The sequence below is a fragment of the Tiliqua scincoides genome, chromosome 9 (genome assembly GCF_035046505.1).
Source record: "Tiliqua scincoides isolate rTilSci1 chromosome 9, rTilSci1.hap2, whole genome shotgun sequence".
Classification (NCBI taxonomy): domain Eukaryota; kingdom Metazoa; phylum Chordata; class Lepidosauria; order Squamata; family Scincidae; genus Tiliqua; species Tiliqua scincoides.
Window position 1 is genome coordinate 22398887 of NC_089829.1, and position 21755 is coordinate 22420641.

The window sequence follows — 21755 nt, forward strand, 5'->3', positions numbered from 1 at the left end:
CTGGATTAGTAGGCCCAACAAGGTGAAAGAGGCCTTGGGCAGCCAGTTCCCCTCCCCATCTAGCCCAAAAAAGCCTGAGAGGAGTGGACAGGGCCACTGGCAGTAGACTGGAGTGGACACTTCAAGCCAACTCAGAAACAGATGCATTTGTAGCCAGGCCCCACCAACCACCATAGTGCAGCCACCTCCAAATGGGTCTGGCCCTTGGCCCATTTGCCTGAGCACTGTCTGCACGGACTGCCGGGGAGGGGGTCTTTGCCAGCCTGGCTTGGGGATGCTGCCAGGGACTGATCATGGGTCCTTCCACACAAAGAGCAGGAGTAAGTGCCAAGTCTTCCCACCTCTTTGGCGTTCCAGGTAGGAAACAAGATGGCCGACCAGCACCTTCTGGCAGAGTCCCTCTTGCCACCCCCACAGCCGCCCCAAGCCTCAGTCATGGGGGCACTGCTCGGGACTCGATCTCTGGGGTTGCCACAGTCACCAGCTGACAGGGACAGGCTCTGGAGGTTTCAGAACACACCTGGGAGGTTCAGGAGCCAGGACAGAGAAGTCCCCTCACTGCCTCTATCTGTCAAGAGCAGCAACTAGGAGACTCTCCAAGCAGGACCCCACAGTAAAAGGCTAGAGGAGTGCAGGCCCGGCTCCTTCCAGGGTCACCCAGGTCCTCAGCACTTGCAAGCAGCCCAGAGAAGGAGCGGGTGGCCCCTGCTGTCACCTATGGGAAGCCCCCCTCACCTGATAGAGGAATCTCTGGCTGAACTGCTGCATGGCACCCTGCAGCTGACTGCGCTGGCTTTGCCACTGCTCGTAGCTGCGCACATATTCAGCTGTGGGGCGCTGCCAGGTGGTGGTGCGCGTGTTGTGGTCCACATAGTAGTACCTGCCACGTGGGTCCACACGCTTCTCCCAGCTGCATGGACAAGACAAGCCTGGTGAGAGGGGCTGCCTCTCCCTCTTGCACATCCAAATCCCCCCCCCACTGCAACCTCCTGGAGCATTCCTATATGGGCCAGGGATGGTCTCTGAAGCCAGAAGGCGAGACCCCCACCCAACCCCACAGGTATCTTGGCCTCATCCCCTCCACTGCTTGCTATAGTACCCAAAGAGGCAATCCCTCCCGACCCACAGGCTGAAAGCAAGAGCAGGGCTTGGTCTCACACTGGCCATCACAGAGCCTCCTCCCCGCCCCCCTGCGCAGCTGAATGCTGACCTGCCAAGCCAGTGGCCTCCTAGGTACCAGAAGATCCCCATGGATCAGTCCACAGCAAAGGGCAGAGTTACAGTCCCCTGCTTCAATGTTATCTTAACTAAAGAAAAGACTCAGCTGGGGGGGAGCCACATGCCATCAACCCTCACCATCAACTCAACCCTTAACCTCTCCCATCCCCTGCAGGCTCTCCTGTTGTCCCTCCCATCTTGTCTTGTAGACTGAGAGCCTAAGGGGAAGGGGCTTCCGCATATTGCAGTTGGTCCATAGTATCTGTGGGAGATTTGTTCCCAAACCTCCCTGCAGATAACGAAGCCTACAAATAATTATATCCGCAGGTTGCAGTTCAATAGGGACTTCAGACACAACCAGAACCTTGTTCCAGTTGTGTCCAGAGCCACTGGACTGGCTTGTAGAGGCCACACGCAGACTCTGCAGGCCTCATAAAGGCTCCAGGACTCGACTGGAGAACATGGAACCCACAGTTAGTTAAAACCGTGGTTCTCAAATACATGTGTATGGAGCCCTGTATTTACTTCAGCAGAACACCAGAAGTGGGTCTTGGAGCACCTACCCTGGTGGAAGAGGTCTATCCCAGGTGGTGGTCTTAGTGTTGTGGTCCACGTAATACACCCTCCCATTGGACAGCTCCCGTTGCTCCCACCTGGAGGAGACAGATGTACACACACAGAGAGAGATTGAGAGATCAGGAGTGTGCATGTTGGTGGTACAAGGACAGGGAGAGACTCTCTCTCACTTCTAGCACATTTCAGCATCCAAAGAACATTTGCCCCTTTTCTCTTGTTTGTTTATCCCAGCAGCCCTGTGAGGGAGGCACAGTGCCTGACTCCACATGGCCCTATGGAGCTTCCCAGATGGGCAGGGATTTGGGTCCCATGTGCCTGAATCTCGGCTGCCTCTTCCCTACATGAGCCCAAGGGTGCCCATCACAGAAGGCCCAGCCCAAGTGAATTGGCAAGCGCTGCCTCCCTCTTCCTCAAGCAGCCTTAGGAAGGGCAAAAGCAAACCCCCCTGGACCTTCTAAAAGGCTGGGCTGTCTCTGGCTCCTGACCTTTCAAAACAAGCCACTCGTATGAGGTCTAGAAACTTGCTCAATTTTTAACAGACGCACACCGATTTCTGCGCATGAGACCAAACTCCACACTGGAAAAGCACCCTGTCGAAATGAAGCTTCTCAAGCCTCCCTGGCCAAACTCCAGGAGGTTCTGCAGAAGTCCACCCCAGGGTGCAAGGCATCTCCCTGTTATGTGCCAGGACCTGCCCTGGGAAGGCAGCCGCCTGGCCTGCTGCTGGTAGCTGAGCAGCAGCACTGAGGCAGCCTCGCTGGCCAAGCAAGACGCCCTGCCTTACATAAGGAGCCACAGCCCGCGCTTGCTGCCAGGGAGCATAAAGTGCCTCTTTGTGTGTGCGAGACGAGGCGCGAACTGGTGTGCACACCGTGTTAATGAGGACCGCTGTCCCCAACCAGGAGCACTGCTGATGGGAACCAGATGTGGGAGGAGGAGGCGGCAGTGGTGGTGGAGGTAGTGGTAGAGTCTGCTGAAGCATCAGCCCAGAGAGGGGTGTGTGTGTGTGTGCGCGCGGGGGAGGACAACAGGATGCTCCCCCCAAATCCCAGCCTCTCCCAGCAGCCCCTCTTAGCCCTGGCTCACAGCCCTCGCGCAGCTCCCAGGAACCCAAGCCTCCATCTGGAACGGCTTAGCCCCACTTCCCAGAGCCCCTGCATGCATAAGACCTTTGTGCTTGCCACATGGAGCACAGATGTTTGGGAGAGCAATGTGAGGCGAGCCAGCAGCCCCACAGCCCTGCATGGTCCCTGCCCCCCCCCCGGCCTACCTCTGTTTGTGCCTATGCAAATGGGGTGGCTTGAGGCATGCACTGGACAAAGCCAAACAAAACACTCCTGGGTTGCCAAATAAGAGGAAAGTTGGAAAAAGCACAGTGCGCGCGCGCACCCTCAGTGGGGTGGAAGGCACCCAGATCCTTCTGCAGTAGGAGGAGGAAGAGAAGCCAGGGAAACTTGACTTGTGCCAGCTTCTCCCCCTCCCCCACTACACAGTGGGGGGACAGTCAATGAATCACTTCCACAAGGAGGATGGTTGGTGCTGTGGATGGGTCAGCAAGACCCTGCACTTCTGGGGCCCTTGCATGATGTCAAGGGGATCCCCTCAGCTTGTTGACCCTCAGCTCGTTGACCTTATGTCTTTGAACAGACAGCCCAGGGAGGCGTTGGTTCTGGGAGCAAGACAAGGACAACAGGGCTGTCCAAGAGGCCTGGGCTTCTCCCACCATCTGTAGGCAGGAAGTGGGGGAGGGGCGTGAAGGTACATGCCCAGGAGTGCTCACACTGAGCCCCACAGAAATGACCAGTGCGCAGCTCACCCCAGCTGCCTTTGAGCAACACACACGTGAGGCCCTGATCCAAGAGCTTTTGAACTGCCAAAAGGAAAAACAAACTGCTCCTTTCATCAGTAATGTGGGAGGCCTTGTGAGCGGCCAGATGAAACCGGGAGCGCAGTGCAGGAAGGCCCTACAGAAGTGGCTCTAGAGTGAAGAGGAGGGAAGAGAAACGGGGGGGGGGGGTGTGCTTGTGGGCAACTGTACCCTCCCCAAAAAAGAGGCATGAGAGGAGCCCTCCAGAGCACCCCCACCTCTCCCCCCACTTACCACCTGATCCTTTTAAGTGGAAAAGCTGTAGGTCAGGGGATAAGCTGGGACCTTCTGCCCTCCCAGTTTCCCTCCCCACCACCCCAGGTCCCAAGTAACCTACACTCTGCTTTCAGGCTGGCCATCCTCTCATCATCATATCTCCCTTCCTTGTTTCATGGTCAACATTGGTCTACTTTCTACTCAGAATGACAGCACTTCATGAAGCATTCAGTGACTTATCTTTTCTTCAGCACATGAACTGCGTCACAGATCTCATCTCAGCAATCCGCACAACAGCCCTGTAAGGCAGGCCAGGCACAGACTGGAACAGCCTGGCCACTAAAGGATTCTAGACAGCCAGAAAGTCAGATCACTTGTGGCACAGACTACAACAAAGCCAAGAGAAGAGCCTCTGACCCGTGAATGCACTCACAAGCCTCACCTCCAGGCCCTCTGGCTGCTGATCTACTTACCCTGGGGGCAGCGCCTCCAGGGCCTGCACTGCTGGTTGAGAAGCCTGTCCCCCTCGGTTGGAGGCTGGCTCCTCTGCCTCGGCAGGGCCTTGAGCTATGCCAGAATCAGGGCTCACACCAGGAACAGCTGCGGACAGCATGGCCTGCTCCTCTTCAGCCTCAGGGGCAGCACTGGCAGATTCTCCATTCACTGGAAGCACAGAGTGGGTGGGGCTCAGGCCAAAGAGCTGTGCTCGCTCCCCTCCTCAGTCCCCTGTCCAGGAGCCCCCAGCAGCCGCCACCTGCCTCCCAAGCACTGTTGCCAAGACTGGAGCACCAGTACCCCTACCCATCCTGCCACTCCCACCTGTGCCATTCATGGCGCTGCCCTGGCTCTTCCCCGAGGGCTGGTGCTGAGCGCTGGGGCTGTGCTCCCCGTTTGTCATGCTCGGCCTGGCTGCTCCAGCAGCGGCTCGATTGGCCCTGCAGAGGAAATAGGCAAGAGGCGCCATTCACTTCTACCCCCACAGACACCCAGTGTTGCTCAGGGCCATGAGCAGAGTTCTCTCCCTCTTGATAACCCCATGGGATGTGACTGGCTTCAAGGTACCCAAGGGGGGATTTTGACATGGCCTCCCAGTTAGTGCCTGACCCTCTCTGGCAACTGCCCCCCCCCCACAATGAGGCTATGTGGCTGCCTGGCAGGGTTGCCACAGCAGTTGCCTGCAGCACTGAGCAGAGGGGCAATACTAGACCGATGTTCTCCAAGGCCCCTTCCAGTTCCCACAGTCCACAATTCAGTAAGAACTTCTTGTGCCCTCACCTCCCATCTTGCAGCAGAGTAGCACCAATCCTTCTGCTTGACTCAAAGGACAAACACCTGTCCAGCTGGCATAAATCTGATTTTGCTCCCATGAGAAGCTAAAAGGGAGGGGCCAAGAGCCCCACAGTTGTGGAGTTTCACCTCCTGATACCTGACAGCCCTGATCAGCCCCGAGCAACCTGGCTATCTGATATTCCACACACACACACACACACACACACACACACACACACACACACACACACACACCCATTCTGTCTGTGACCACAACTAGAGAGACCAGAGGCATGGGCATGCCAGAGAGGGAAGAGGTCAGGCAAGGGTCTGCATCCCTGGGACAGTCAGTTTGCAGCAGTGAGTGGAGTGAGGATAGCAGGCTTTAAGGCGGGGCTGGTTACTGCCCACCGCTCTGTTTTCAGACTGCCAGGAAAATCAAAATGTCAACATTCGCTCAACTCAGTCTTCATGTGCATGGTGTAACTGAATGCAAGTTTTGGCACAGAAGCTGTGCGGCCATCCCTGGGCCTGCGATGGGGGACGGCGACGAAGCCTTGGCCAGCCCAGTGCACCTGGGGGGGATAAACAAGTCCTGAGCCTCTGGGGGTGTTTTGAGAAAACCAAACAAGCTGCTTCCAACACTCAGGGCAGGCGCAAATTAGCAGTCCCACCAAGGCTCTCTTCCTGCGGGGCTCCTAACTTGGCACCGTCTTTTAATAGCTGTGTGGAAATAACCCAAAAGCGGTCACATGGCTCAGCCCATGGAGAAGTGCCGCTTAAAATAGGAGCAGGCAGGCTGGTGGGAAGGACCGACCAAGAGGGGCCGGGAGGAGAAATGGGGCATGTCCCCTGCTTAATGAGCCAGAAGGGGAGGAGGGCAGCCCCACCCCAAGGCATGCCTACAAACCTGGGCCTGAAGAGCAAGCCCCAGAGATGAGGGTGAACAGACAGCATGTGCCCTCTGCCCTCCATTCTTGGCCTTTTGCTGGGAGGGGAAAGGGAGAATGAGCATGGCATGGCATGGAGTCCTGCCCCTGGGGTGCAGCAATTTCAGGGGGCAGGGCATTTCCCATGGATCACCACTGAAGAGGGAGTCCCTGCTTTGGATTGTCGAAAAGGTCCCCACCCCCTGGTCCATTTAACCTGCTCCCACTGCAACTGGGATGGGTGGGTCAGAAAGCCAGCTGGTCCCAGGCCTAGCCCAGGTTAGGAACTCTCCTTTTCCTTGGGGGGGAGAGAGCTTTGCACTTTTGGTACCATACTTTTTTCCTGTGGCTCTTCGTGGCCACTGTTGGACAGCGTGTGCTTTGTCCTGGATTTTTTTTGTTTGCTTCTGTTCCTGGTCTGGGTCTCTGCTGGGGGTGGGGCGCAGAGGGAAAGGAGGGGGGCGACTATGTTCCCAGAGGTCACCTGAGGGACCCTCCTGCTTGTGCCACCACGATCTGAGTTGGAGGCAACAAGACGGTAGAGCTTTATCTGTAGTGCCACATTTATGTGAGCCCCTCCCCCCCGGCTGTCTTTCTGGTGGGATGCACAATGCTTGCTTTACCACTGCTGTCTCACTCTTATGATCTGTGGTTTTTCTGTCCACTGCTTTACTACTGAGGTCTTGCCACTACTACTGTTTAATTTTATAATCCAGTATTTTTTGGATCTCTATTGCCTTTTATATTGCTGGTAGCCTCTTGGGGACTTTTGCTGCAAAAGAAAAAGGTGGGAGATAGATGTTTTAAAAATAAATACTAAAATACACTGAGTGCCTGCTGGCTGAAGAAGTTGGAAGGCAAAATCCAGGTGGTTCGACCCAGAAGGCAGGGCAAGGCCCCTGCACCACAAGCACAATGTCCCTTGCCATGCATTTCATACACGCCTTCCAAAGCGGAGCTGCAGGATTCCTAGTTTATGTAAAGGGACCTTGTTGACAAAACAGCTCCTTCATTCACACAGTCCCTGTAAACCAGAAGTCCCACAGTGCTGTGTGTGAAGAAACCGAGCCAGGATCAAGGTCAGGAGGTGGGCGATCGGATTCTTGCTTGCCTTTTAGCAGGTGAAAAGTGGATCAATGCAGCTTGTGTCCATGGCAGGGGCAGAGTGAGTCTGGGCACCCTGAATCGACCAACCTCTTCACCACCACCACCTCCCAGCAATAAGAACATAAGAACGGAAGAAGAGCCCTACTAGATCAGGCCAAAGGCCCATCTAGTCCAGCTTCCTGCATCCCACAGTGGCCCACCAGATGCCTCAAGGAGCACCTAAGACAACAAGATGCCTGCATCCTGTTGCATCCGGCATGTCAGAGAAAGGATATCTCTAAAACCAGAAGATGGCATATACCCATCTTAGATTGTAACCTGTGATGGAATTTTCCTCCAAAAATCTGTCTAATGCCTTTTAAAGGCATCTAGACCAGATGCCATCACCATATCCTGTAATGTGAATCTGCTGCTGATGCACCCTGCATCATTTTGTCTTCCAAATGGGCAGAACAGAAGCCAAAGCGGCTCCCTGCTGGACCAGGAGGAAGGCCCCTCTAGGTCCAGCATACCACTCCTTCTTGTGGTGGCCAACCAGATGCCCCACTAGCAGGGAGCAAAGGAAATGACCTTCTGTGCCCAACCTCCAACAACTGGGAGAGTGCCTGTGAACTTGGAGGCTCCACTGAGCCGCCACAACTAGCAGCCACTGGTAGATAGACCGCTCCTTCACCAGGAATGTGCCACATCTCTTTTTTGAAGCCACCTCCACATCTAAGTCCCCAACCAGTATCACACTGGCCTTGAGGAAAGGCCTCATTGAACCGGGGAGCTGGGAAGCAGCAAAGGGTCAAGGCTACCCTGAGTAGTAGGGAATGCACTGGGGGTGGGGGGGAGACAGCAAGGAGGCTCCCCCTCTTGTCGCAGGGGAATGCTCAGGGAGCAAGCAGAGCCAGTGGGATTCATGAACGCCTGGGGCTGCTTGGACAGGTCTCTTGCCTCCCACCTGCAGTGAGGGGGCCCTAGCGACCCCCTTCCAGGACCATCCAAAACAATGGCCACCAAACACTTAGGCAGCCCCTGCACCAGTAGCACAGAACTGAGAAATTCATCCAATGTGTGAGAAAGTGAGGGGAGGCCAAGCCTGACCTGCTTTGATCCTAGAAGGCACAGGACCCTGACCTTCACTTCCACTTTGGACGCATGCCTTTCTCCTTCTTCTGCTTCCTGAGAAAGTCCTCTTCAAGACACCCATGCAAGGCCACCTCCACCAGCCAGGGCAGACAGAAACCAAACCTCCCTGAGCAGGGACAGCCTACCTGTTGAGCAGCAGATGCAAGCACCGAGAAAAGTGCCTGCATCAATGCAGAGGCTGGGCATGGACCTGGCAGAAATGCCTGCGCAGCCATGAAGAATGCTAGGTGACCTCACAGGGTAGTTCTGAGGATGAAATGAGCCCTCCCTACACCTGCCACACTGAGATCTTGATGGGAGGGAGGACCACAAATCACTGCCTCAGACCTTGTCTGTGAGCCCCTCTGGCCTGTTCCAGGCAGAGGTCAGAAGGCTGCATCGCTGGCTTGGGGAATGTTGCATCCCAACGCCAAAGTTTGCTCCAGGCACCCTTCCCCGCAAGGACCCCTCCTGATACTGATGAAATGTGTTCCAAGGGGCAACACCCCTCTGCTTTTCCCCAACAGGCTGTGCTAGCAACAATTAACACACTTTCCATGAAAGTATTAAAATGGGGGGGGGGGCAGAAAGGCGACCCCACAGGGGGGTGGGAGGTGCAGACCAGGTGGTTCCAGGGCTTGACTCCAGTCTCCACCACCACCATCACTCCAAGACCAGAAAGGCCCTGGAGACAGAAACTTGGTTTAGTCTCTTCTGCCACAAACCTGCCCCAGGTAAGAGGATCTCTAGGAGACCCTCCCCAGCCTCCTGGCACCACCTACAGTCTGGCTGGCTCTGCACAACTCCGTGCCTGCTCCGCTTGGAATCCTGTGGTGCTGTGAACAGCTGCAGGTGGCTGGCAAGAGCAGAGAAGGGCAGGGTAGGCAGAAGAGCCCCCTCTGCCTCCCTCTCCTCACCCCAGGGAACCCCACTCTCTGCTGTAGGGACAGAATGAGACACAAGCACTAGCACATCTCTCTAGGCAGCCCCTTGGGTCGGGGAGAGGGGAGGGGCAAGGGTGGGGAGCCAAGAACCCCTGCACTTGCAGCCTGCCATGCTCTGAGGAGGCACATTTACCAAGGTGGTCATTGCAGACCCAAACAACAGGTCATGTGAACCACACAGCAGAGTTGCGAAAGCCTGACTGGTCTCAGGCAGGGCTGTGGCTTGCAGGGAGATGGTGTTTCTCCACTAAAGAGCACACCCCAAAGCAGCTACGGATCCCTCGGGTGACATAACAATTGCAACGTCAAAGGTCAAGGAGCTCTTGCTGCCCCTGTGCCAGGACCCTAATGCAAGGCAGCCCCAGTATGGCTGCAACACATAGGAAAGAGACAGGTGTTGACTACACCACTAGGTGGTTAATGCAACAGACTTCCTCAGGCCCAGGAAGGGAAGAGGTGGCTCTGCTTGTGGGCAGGGAGCACAAGTCCTGCCTGCAACATCGAGGTGCTCCAGAAGTATTGGTGCTTCCCGCAGACCAGTTGTCCAGGGCTCCCAGAAGCAGCGAACCACCCCCACCACCTGCAGCCAGGAGCAGCAAACCTCGTACAGAGGAATATAGCACTGCAAGGTTTCCCACCCACCCACCATCGTCTGGCTCTGGCCAACGAGCAACTCTTTACTGTTCTTCTCAGCTTCACCTCTTGGCTCAGCTCTGGACAGCTCCCTATGGTCCCCCTTCTCCTCCCCTTCCCCTGTCCTGGACTCCATTGTCACAGCCTCTATGAAACACACCTTTGGACTAGCAACCCACCTCCCAGCGGCTTCTTACCTGGACCTGCCACCAAAACAGTTTGTGCTGGAGGCCTCGTGCCTGGTTTCTGGGGAGGAAGTTGCAACACCAGAGTCCCTTCCAGCCACCTGTGACCCTGAAGGGGCAAGGAGACAAGACACAGATCAAGACGCGACTGCGGCCTGCAGCAGTATCCAAAAGGCAGGCACTGGCAGGCAGTCCAGCCACCTGGAACAAAAGCTGATGGGGGAGCAGGTGCCTGGAGGCCTCCACACACATGTAACTGGGGAGGTGCAGTAGCCTCCTTTGTGCTATGCGAAGAGAGCATGAGGAGGACAACAGAGTCCAGCCTAAGGTCCCCAAGGAGCAGCACTCAGGAAGAGAGAAGAAGTGCCCTCCCTGAAATGGGTCCTGGCCTCACCTGCACAAGAAGAGAGTGACGAGGGCCTGAGCTTTGTCTCCAGAACTGCTTCCCATCCCAGAGCTTAGTCCTGGAGCCAAGAGTATCTCCAAGCACCTTCAGGATGTTTGTCCTTCATCACCAAGTTGTCCCCACTACACTAGATCACACTAAGCAGGAATTGGGGCAGGGGGCTTCTGGCACACCCACCCCTCCCAACTTGAGCTCTGACACCTTTCATGCAGAAGACCCAGCCTCCCAAGTCCATGATTCCACCCAAGGGCCACGTGCAGCGAGGCCCAGCCATCTCCCCTCCCTGTGGCACTCACCCTCTGCCACGACGCTGCCATTAGGCCTGCTTCCCATGTCAACACCAGATCCGTCCAGGAAAATCGTCACCTCCCCACCAGAGACAAGGCTGCCTTTGTTCTCCATCTGCAGGTCCAAGGTTAGCTGCTTGTTCTCCACTGTGAAGCAGGACGAAAACCAGGAGTCACTTACTGTGGAGAGCATGACTGCATTTGCACCCCTCCTCCCTCAGGGCCCAGCACTCCAGGTCTATACATCTTCACCTGGCCACCAATGGCAGAGCTGTGGCTCCACCCAGCACCATTTTTCTGAGCTGCACAGCAGGGGACACACTGCTACAGGGAGTCACGAGAATGGGCAGGGTGCCCCACCCCCCTACCCGGAATCATCTCTGCAACCGAGGAGCAGGGCTTCTTCCCAAGCATCCCCCCCCCATCAGCTGGAACCCATCAGCTGGAATAAGCTGGATGCTCTTTACACTCTCACATAGCACCAGAACCAAGGGACATCCACTAAAATTGAGTGTTGGGAGAGTTAGAACAGACAAAAGAAAATATTTCTTTACTCAGCATGTGGTTGGTCTGTGGAACTCTTTGCCACAGGATGCGGTGATGGCGACTGGCCTGGACGCCTTTAAAAGGGGATTGGACAAGTTCCTGGAGGAAAAATCCATTACGGGGTACAAGCCATGATGTGTATGTGCAACCTCCTGATTTTAGAAATGGGTTATGTCAGGATGCCAGATGCAAGGGAGGGCACCAGGATGAGGTCTCTTGTTATCTGGTGTGCTCCTTGGGGCATTTGGTGGGCCGCTGAGATACAGGAAGCTGGACTAGATGGGACTATGGCCTGATCCAGTGGGGCTGTTCTTATGTTACCCCTACTCAGCCCAGTGCAGTTCCCAGGACACTCAGCTTCGGAACTCTAAGCGACAGTGTGGGGGCAATGCACTAGCGCAGAGACTGAGCAGCAATTCAGGCCTTCCCTGGTTTACATTTTGCTTCTGCCATGAATCCTCAGAAGGAGGCCTAAAGCAAGCCAGTTCCTCAGACCCCTCTGTAAAAAAATCACCCCTTCATTGTACAAAGCCCCCATCTGTAAAATGGGAATAATGGCATGACCATCCTGTGAGTCAGAAAGGTCAAGAATACCCCTGGGAAGCATTTTGTGCACTCAGAAAGGCAGGACACAGGCTCCATATTCTTCCCACTGTTTATTAAGTGGCCCTTTCAGTCCCAACATCCATAGAGGGGGGTGAGCAACACATAGGAGGCCTGAGACAGACACGTCCTTGAATCACCTGTTGGCTTCCAGAAATGAGCACTCGTCATCAAGGCAGAAGCTACAAGCACAGCACCTGACTTGGAGGATACCAGCTCCCCCTCCTGCCCTGCGTCCAGGATGCACAGGGGAGCAGCTGAGGCTTGGCTAGTGGGGAGGTCCAGGCGCCACTTGCAGCCTCCAACACTCACACCTGGGTGGTTCTTGGACCTCCTTTTCACCAGCTGCACAAGGGACTCCAGGCTAGTGGCCCATGGTAAAAGACAGCTCCTGATGCTCTGCACAGCAGAGTAGGGGAGGGGGCTTTCTGATCCTGCAGCAGCCAGAGAACTCAGCTTAAGGTGGCCCCAGACCCTAGCCTCTGCCCTTCCAGGAAGCAATATCCCTTGGAAAGGCCTGCAGGCAATAGGGCCCTGCAGACGGGCCTGTGTTCATGGGGAGAGTCCCACAGACCAAAACTGGAATCGCAACAAGGCGCAAGCAGAGGTGTTTGACACCCCACAGAAGGTGCTGCACTGTGGGCAGAGCCCCTGGGGCACCTTTGGCTGCTGCCTGTGCACACAGACCCTCTTTGTCCCCTGGCAAAGACAAGGTGCCTGTGTCTCCAGGCGGGGCAGTGCACACCACTCCCCCTCCCTCCCCTCCCTTTAAGAAAATAAACACTCATGCGCCCCTCCACCAACCAGCCCAGCACATACAAAGGAACCTTGCTGTGCGGCAACCAAGGGTCTCTCTCCAGCCTGCCGCCACACACAAAGCTGGCTTGTGTATCCACAAGCAGAGCTGTTGTTATTTGGGGAGGGGGCCAGCCCAGCCTTGAATAAGGCCTCAGTTTGTTGCCTTCCCCACAGCACCAGAGCGCCCATTAGCAGGGTGCAGCACTTCCCAGCCAGAGCAGGAGCTGGGAGGAGATGACGGCAGCAACCAGCAGCTGCTACAGAGGCCTGTCCCTTCTACAGCTCCCACAGAGTGATACAAACCCAGCTGCCTGCCATACAGAGGCAAGGAGAAAATTGGGAAGAAGTGCATCAGCCGCCAAACACAGGAGATCCATGCTGAGAAGAAGGCTGTCCAGCACCCAAGTGGAAGGCGAGGGAGCAGTGGTCAGCTGCCAGGCACAGAGGGGTGCAACCAGGCTGCCCTTCAGCACACAGTGGATGGTGCAAGATGGTGCACACCAGGCCAGGGGCTGCACCCTCCGGGCAATGGTGCCTCTTGGAAAGGCTCAGCGGCACAGCCACTGCTGTGCAATGTACAGTAGGCAACCCTGCAAAATACTGCCAGTCTGAGCAAGTACTGAGCTCAGGGGTCCGAGAACCCGACTCCACAGAAGGCTTACCAAGGGCCACTAGGCTGCATGTCCCTCAGGCAATAGCTGCATGGAGCGGGATTGAGAATGGCTGCAGGTCCCCCTGCGGGGCCCACTCGTCCCCCACCCCCTTCACACATCCATGGGATGCAAAAGCAGACCCCAGCTTCTTCCAGGCAATCTAGGCAGATATGGCAGAGCCCCCTGCTCTTCTCTAGGAAGGAAGGCGAGGGTGCCACTTTTGGATGGTGATGGGAACGTGGGGAAGGCCAGAGGCCCTTCTCCGCTCCAGCAAGTTCACAGGCAGATCATTCTGGTTGCCCCTTTCTGGACCACTTCTGGATCTACAGTGCCGCTTTCTGGATGGGGCAGCCAAATATGCACACAATATTCCCATTACGGACGCACTACTGAAAGGTACTGAGGCACTGGTGACTCTACCCTCCGTTCCTAGTCATTCCTAGCATCAGAGCTATTCCAAGTTTCCAGTACAACCACTGCAGTGAGAGCTGGAGGCTTTCTTGGCATCCTCCATCACAACTTCAAGACCTCTTTCCTGGTTAGTGTCGTCCCGTGTCTCCCCCCCCCCCGGTTTCTACATGCAGTTCCTCGCATGGATAATCGCCATCTTTTCCCACATAAAAACAGCAGGGGTGATTCCAGGTCATTAAGGGGTGGTTTTCCATGAGGTTGAGCAGACCAACATAAACTAAGATGGAACCCCCATTTGTGCTCCCCAAGAGGGCGCAGATTCTAGGGGGCCAGTGTGGTCCGTCTGCCACAACAAGAGCTTTGCAACATCTGACAGGTGCACCTGGCTTTCTCAGACAGGAGAAGCCCACACTGTGTGCCTGAAGGAGTGGGCTCCAGCCCACAAAAGCACCTGCCACAGTACCCTGGCACACCTTTCGAGGTGCCACAAGTGTAGCCACAAGGTAGTACCATAGAAGAGTCTCCAGCCTGTGCCCAAGCTTCTTGGCAGGGGCTGGTGAGCTGATGCAGGCAACAGCACACTCCCCTTACTTAATGGACGAGCTCTGGAGAACCAGGACCATTACATATTTCCCCACCCCCAGGAAGTCAAAGGGGGAGGAAGCCCGCCACAATGGAGAGGGCGAGTCCTTCAGGTGGTTCAAGCCCCTCCAGAATGGGGGGGGGGGCACAAGAGAGGCACTGCCAGGGGGGGACGACTGCCCTTCCTGAAACCCTTCCCAGCTGGTGTGTGCAGAAAGAGCATGAGAAAGGCACAGGCACTGGACAGTGCTACCAAGCCTGGTTTCCCTGCATGTAGGCCTGAGAATGCCCCAGTGAGGGGCCAAACAATGTGGAAGGAACTTGCAAGGACGAGCAGTCCCACAAAGCTGGCAGTGCACTCCATTTGCCAAACCCAGCAGCAACTGCCTCTTCGGAAAGAGAGTAAGAGAAACCAATATTAAATTCCTGCAGGAATTCTTTGCCCCTGTAGCTCCAGCAGGCCTGCCTGGGGCATGGCAGGAGCGGAAGCCAAGGCATAGCCTCTGCTGGAGCTATTAAAGAAAGGGGTGGGGAAGGAGGGCTCCCTAAACAAGAATCTTTTAATGCAACCTGAGAACAGGGTGGGGGCAGAGAACGACACCTTTTTGCACAGCAGCTTGGCAAGCTCCAGGCCCCTCATCTCAGCACCCAAATGACACAAGCAGAGAATGACTCACTCTGACACCCACAGTTCCTTAGTCTCCTCCATCCTGACTACAGTCACAGTTTGGGTCAGGCTTCCCCAAGGACCTTGGCAGGGAGCTCTGTCTCCTTAGAAGACTCAGAAAAAAAACACAAAGCTTTGTTCATGTATGGGGGGGGGAGCATGAGGAACCCCCAGGCTCTGTGTGTGTGTGCTTCTAGCCCCATGAACAAACTCAGGAGCTGCAAACCAGGTGTTGGCCGGGGACCCAGACTGGGAGCAGCTCCAGCCAAGGCAGTAGCCGGCTGGCTGTTCTTCAACCGGCTTGCACCCCACCCTCCATCTCCAGGAAGGACCTCACCTCCTGAAGCCCAGAAGGGAAGGGACTGGGAAGACTCTTGCCAAACCCTGACTCTGGCCAAGAGTTTCTGGTAAGGACAACAGAGGGCAGAGGGGGAGTTCCCCATTCTGGAACACGCCCCTCAATGGAGGAGGAGTGATGAACAGCACCAAACAACACCTGAGTGTGACTGAGGGCAGCATGCAGGGAGCCATGGAGAGTGGAGGTAGAGTGCCCAGGGCCCACCCCAGCACTCCTTTGCAGGACCCTCATTCCCTCCCAACACGCACTTCTCCCAAGAGGCAAACATGCCACTGGCAGGCTGCCAGGAAGCAGCAGCAACTTCCTCATTCACCAGTGTGCCCAGGTCAGAGCACTCTGCTGGGCAGGAGGACATGCTGGTCTGTGTCTGGGGGGAGCAAGGGCCAAGGTCCCAGCCAGGCCTTTTCAAGTCATGGGTGTCTGCTGGGTAAGGCCACCTCAGCTGGACAAAAGAACACTGACTCTCCACTGCTTGAAGGGAAGAGTCCACGGCGCAATTCCCAAAGAAGGTGCCCAGGCGAAGGAGCCCCCCTCCCCCTCAGGGAGATTCTTTGAGAAAAGGCAAAGCTGCTCCTGCAGAGGCTGGCAAGCCCTCTTCCTGACTGGAAGCTTCTCTCCAGGGCTCAGGTGCAAGGGGAAGGGGTCTTTTCAGCACTCATTATGGAAGTGCTGCAAAGAAAGAAGTTGCTAGCAGGGAGGGGGACCTTCTGCATGTGAAATCTCTGCCAGAGGCTGGCCTGAGGCTACCTGCCTGCAGCTGGGGATGGGGGGGATGGACGCAGGCCAAGTTGTCATCTGCTGAAGAGGTGCCTTTCTATTGTGGTGTGTTTTGAAACTGAAAACTGCCTGGAGCCCCAGAGTGTGTGCTAAGCATGGTACACTGGTAAGACTCTTGAGTGAAAACCTAGAGTCCTGGGTTCAAATGCCTTCTCAATCATAAATCCCACCTGGAACTTCTGGGGCTGGCACTCATGGGAGGTTACATCCTAAGGGTCAAGTCCCATATGCCACCATGAGCTCCTTGGAAGAAGGGCAGGACCAGCAATGAAGTGCCTGCCACCACTGTCTGCCCACCTGCCCAGAGCAAAAGGAGCCGGGGGTGGCCCCGCTGGACACACAGCTAATGGAGTGCTGCTGAGACACACGGGGCCAGGGGCAGGGGAGCTGCTCCATGCAGTTCCTGGCCAGCCACACGCAGGGCACATAGGCCAGGAAGCCATCACCTGGACTGAGGTGGGAGTGCGATCCACCACGACTCACATCATGGCTGCACTGCAGCTTTAAGAAGCCTCCCCCTGCAGCTGGTGCCAGGGAAAATTCCGTCCATCCGCTTCAGTATCCAGGGAAGCCTTTTCCACTGTGTTCTCAAACAGCTTCGTGCCTCATGAAAGGGCCACTGTGTCCGGACAAGGAGATAGCAGCTCAGGTGAAGAAGAGCAGGGGGGCTTCAGTCACCACTGGCAGGTCCTCAGAGCACCACAAGGCTTTCAGAGAGGTGGCCCTAACCATACCTCCAGGGCCACCAAGAGACATGAGTGAGTGAGTGAGTGAGTGAGTGAGTGAGTGAGTGAGTGAGTGAGTGAGTGAGTGAGTGAGTGAGTGAGTGCGCGCACGGGTGTCGTAAACACCAGGAGCTGGCAAAAGGAAAGTAGACCTGGCTCAGCTGCAAGACTGCCCCCCCTGCAGGCAGGACAGTGCTTCAGTTCAGGGTCCACCTCTTGCTCCCCCCCCCCAAGCCTGTGTGCCAGGGAGCAGAGAGTTCCAGCGGTAGACCCTCCTGCAAGGGTGAGAGACTGAGTTCCGGGCACCAGGGTTCGCTCCTCATCCTCCACTCCCAGTACCTGTGTGTGAAGTATGCATGGGGGGGAGGGGGAGAGTGGAGAATGGGGTCTGGCTCGGAGGAGACGGACAGAGCCTTTCTCTGTTGGGAGCCCCCTGAATGGAGGCCTTTATGTAGTCCTAGCTGCCGCAGGCCACTCCACGACCACCAATGGCAGCGCTCAGCTAAAGACTCCACACTGCTGGGCAGGCTGCTCTCCACAGCCAAGGAAGGGATGGCCTCCACCACACACCAGCAGCCCTGGGCTCCTGAGAGGCCTCCTAGCCTCTCACAATCAGGGCTTGTTCCCTCCCCAGGCCAGTTCTAGCACCAGGTACCACCCTCACAGACAAGCACCTAACAGAGCAGCAAATCCTGGAAGGTGGCTGCCCCTGGAGAGGGGAATGCAGGGCCCTGCAGGAGGAGAGCACAACAGGGAAGATCATACCTTTCCCCCTGCCCTGCTTCAACACGTTGGCGAGGCTGACAGATGCTGTTCCCAGCAGCTCGTTCCGCAGTGTGTGGCAGCTCCACAGCTTCACATCCAGATGGCTCTGGGCTGCGACATTTCTGGAGGGGAACACACAGATTGGCAAGGCTGTGGCACTGAGCCCAAAGCACCCCACTTCTACCTCACCTACACCCCCCAGGCCTCCAATCCTTACAGCACAAGGTTCTCGTTCCAGAGCAGCTCAGAGCTTCCAGCTCGCTTCCCTGTCTTCTTCGTCTCACTGGGGAGCCCATCTGCAGCCACCTCCACAAAGGAGGTGATCCGAGACTGGCGGCCATGTGTCTTGGGCTTGGCTGACACCACTGGAAGGGGGAAGCAAAGGAGTGAGTGGTTGTCCCCTTTGCAGCCGAGGAAGCCAGTCCCGTGGCACAGACTTTGAGCAGCCAGACCTGCCTGCTGACCCAGAATGGGGGCTCTCCCGTCCAGCCCAGGCCGCTGTGTTCTTTCAGCCAGGAGGCATCAGGACGGCATCCATCTGCCCACAACATGAGCACCCCCATATCGCCACAAGAACAAGACACCAAACGGCAAGCAAGGCCAACACCAGGTTCTGTGTTGAAATGCGCTAGAAAGGGGCTAAGACCACTTCCCACTGCTACAGCCACAGGCAGGGGCCTCAAGACCCACAGGCTGAGAGGAAAAATCCAGCCCAGCTGCAGCTGTGTTGGAAATGCTTGCGCAAGCCCCAGTATTGAGAGCCCCCTGGTGGCACAGGAGGGAACTGCCTCTCACATAGTTGGCTAGAAAGGCCACCTGGGGGGTCCCCCACTCGCACCCAGGTGAGAGTACACCAGGAGCAGATCCAGTGTTTGTGTTTGACAGGACCATCAGCACTGCCAACTCTAGAACCATGGTTAACCAAGTGGGAAGACATGGGCTCTGGGTTTAACTTGAAGGCCTCCATGGCCAAGGTTTGTTGGGTGGGTAGAACTGAGCTCCCGTCTGGACTTGGAACCCAGATCTACTGGCTGGGTACAGCTGGGCTCCCATCTGGCTTTGTTGCCCAGGTCTACTGGCTGGGTAGACCTAGGCTCCCATTCCAGCCAGTATCGCCAGCACCCACCCAGTGGGCATTCCCCTGGTGCCCGATTTTACTCTCCAACCCAGAGGACACCCTTGCCTGCTGGCATACAGTTGGGGGGAGCCACACACCCAAGGTTCCCCCTTGGATCTGCCGCTGTGTGCAGACTGGATGGGATGCAGATTGGCCCTAACCAGGAAATGCCTAAACTCCAAAGATCACCATCTACAGGTGTGGTCAGAAAGGAGAGTCTGTTCTTGGGGGGCATCTCATGTTGCTGTTGTTGGCATCCTTCAGTCTCAGAAGACTATGGTGTCATGCTCTGAATGGTTGTTCTGGAACAGAGTGTCCTCTCCAGTGCGCGAAGCCTGGGTAAAGTAGGTATGGAGGATAGGCTGTTACCCATGCAGCAAATCTCCCCTCTCCACGTCGCTGAAATGGTCCAATGGAAAGGCAGAGGCCAATATGGTTCTTCCAGCGGCGTCGCAGGAGTTGCCAGAACGCGTCTGTGTTCAGCCATGAACTGCCTCAGGGACTCCGGCTCCGGATTTTGCCTCGAGGTTGACTCCTGAAGCCTTTTCCATAACTGGATGTAGCCACAAGGCAGTGGAGGTTTGGGATTAGAGTTTTCCTTCTCTCAGATGAGCTGCCTTCCCAGGCTGATGAGTCCCATCTACCTGGTGGCTGTTTAGTCGCCTCTTACGACAAGTACAGCCAAAATGAGAGCCTATTCTTATCCCCAGCCCCCAGGGGAACTCATGTTGCTAGTTCACTATAAACCAGAAAACAAAACAACAATGCCAATCCTGCATATGTGAGGACAGGATTCAAGCAGACTCCACTTAGCCCATCTCAGAAATGGTAGGGGGCTGAGAAGAAAGCCTTGCTCAGTGCCCTCCTCAGGCCTGGATCCAGGGCTTTCTGTCTCATACAAAGTTCTGCTTCTTAGGGGGTGACAGCAGGGAAACTGTGGTCCCCCTGCCCCTCCCCACAGAGCAGCAGCACCAACAGGCTTGCTGCCCACCTTGAACTGGCTCCAGGGAGCAGATCAGGAAAAGCACCCCCTCGACACCACACAGAGTCACATGCAGCTCCCACTGGCTGGTAGGGATTTCCCCTACAGAAACCCATGATAAGGAACCAGTTAGCATCTGTCCAGAGACGGTGAAGTGGTATTCAGGTCAGGAGTGAAGAGGATGGAAACATGCAGCCAGGAAGGGAAACTGACTAGTTCCCCAGTGACAGATGTCAGGCAAAATTTCAAGTTATAAGAGCTTCTTCTTCAGACAAAGGGGCTGGAACGAGGAGGATGAACACCACAAAGGCTCAAAGGAGTGAAGTGATCTGCTCCTCATGCATCCCTAATGTGCACGCTTCTCAAAGGGATATTGGCTTACATCCTTTTTGCACCCTGCCTCTTTCACATGCTTGCATCCAGCATTCTGAACATTTCTTGAACCAGTAGAAGGAAACATTTTACTCGTTTTGTGGGCCAAATGGGTTCATAACATGCCAATTTGAACCTGGCTGAACACCACTCCATGACTTCCAGCTCCCCACAGCCAGTCACTGCCACAGATAGAGGGAATGTTCCAGCAAATAGAGCCTCTTCCCTCTCTCCCCCCCTACCTCGGCCAGAAGTGCCACAAGGGCACAAACAACTCCAGCAAGACACCCTGGGGCTCAGGCACCCAAAGGGATGTGCCCTGCCATGGTGCAAGCCAGAAAGGCTGCTGCCCACCCCCACAGCACAGAGAGCCACCCCCTCACCTTTCACAGTCAACAGAGATTTCTCCCCAGGCAGCCCTGCAGAGGCCATTTCATCCTTGGGAACCTGCAATGGAAAGAGACACAACGTGTTGCCCTCAGGGAGCAGGAGGGGAGACTGCTTGAGCTCTTCGGCCAGTCTGCCACAGCTGGGATCATGAAGGAGGCAGCGAGACCCAAGTCACCTTCTAGCTCTGGGCCACTAACATATCCCCCAGGTGTTGATCTGATAGCTTAGCCCAAGAGATGTTTTGTTCTGTGCATCTCACACCCTCCAAGGGAAGGGTTTCTAGGTCCCAGGAAGGGCAGAGCCCCCTGGTTACAATCTACATAACCTGCAGCTGAGCAACAGCTCAGTGGACAGGAAACACCATCTGATGCCACTAGCTGAGAGAGCAGACAGAGGAGTGGAACAAGGTGGAAGAGGCACCAGGAAGAGGAGAGTGCCAGGGTGCAGCTGCCAAGAAACAAGCTACAAGACAGCTTGGATCCCAGCAGTTTGCCACCCACAGCAAACACCAATGAAGTGATGGAACAAAGTGGGGGGGGGCACCTCTGTTTAGCTATGAAAAAATATACATACACAAACATGCCTCTTCAGGCTTGAGCTGTCAAGGTTTTAACCCTGAGTTTCATTTTTAACAAGACTGAGAGTGAGTGTCATGTGCACTAGTGAGATTAGTACAAGGAAGGAGAAAGCTTCTTCCCAGCTGGGCTTCCTCTTCCCTCCATGAAAGATAAAACTGGTAAGAACACATTGGCTCTGGCTCTTCAGCAGCAGGCAAAACTGGCACATAACACAATACACACACAGTCTGGCAACAAGGCAGCCTACTGGGAACCAGCCAAACTAATCCAGTTAATTGTTAAGGCTTTCCTTCCACCACTGACCATTTCTCCTTAATGCTGAGCACAGCCTCAAGGTGATGTGCAAAACAGAGGCCATTGCTTTCTCCCTGGTTGTTCCAGGTGCCTTCCAGACGGAGCCTGAGCCAGTGGCTGACTTTAGCAGTATGGAAGCAGTACAATGAGAGGGGAAGAGGTGCATAGCTACACCTATGCTTGGCGTGGGTTCAGATGTACCTAGGGAACAGCAGCACTAATAGGTCCTTTTTGAGAAACAATAAGGAGTTCAGAAGGCCATGGCAGGCAGCACCACGGACAGCTGCAAGTCAACAAAGAGCTCCCATCTCATCTTTGCACCAAGATAGAGCAAGACAAGAAGAGCAGTTTTGGTAGAAAGAACAAGCCCCAAATAATCACAGAGAC

General features: G+C 55.6%; 1 protein-coding gene across 4 annotated transcripts in view; it reads right to left on the minus strand.

The window, feature by feature from the left end:
- WWP2 (WW domain containing E3 ubiquitin protein ligase 2) overlaps window positions 1-21755 on the minus strand; it is a 36104-nt gene that overhangs the window by 12966 nt on the left and 1383 nt on the right. Inside the window, exons 2-10 of one of the 4 annotated variants that reach the window (XM_066636890.1) lie at window positions 20490-20553; window positions 17853-18000; window positions 17636-17757; window positions 10760-10897; window positions 10070-10166; window positions 4697-4812; window positions 4351-4540; window positions 1782-1871; window positions 736-910 (exon numbers count right to left, since the gene is read on the minus strand). In XM_066636890.1, the coding sequence (XP_066492987.1) occupies window positions 736-910; window positions 1782-1871; window positions 4351-4540; window positions 4697-4812; window positions 10070-10166; window positions 10760-10897; window positions 17636-17757; window positions 17853-18000; window positions 20490-20538 (1125 nt within the window). In that variant the 5' untranslated portion in view covers window positions 20539-20553. Of the gene's footprint in view, window positions 1-735; window positions 911-1781; window positions 1872-4350; window positions 4541-4696; window positions 4813-10069; window positions 10167-10759; window positions 10898-15020; window positions 15340-17635; window positions 17758-17852; window positions 18001-20489; window positions 20554-21755 lie in introns of those variants that run through there. The other 3 variants (XM_066636894.1, XM_066636891.1, XM_066636892.1) reach the window with 3 other exon arrangements.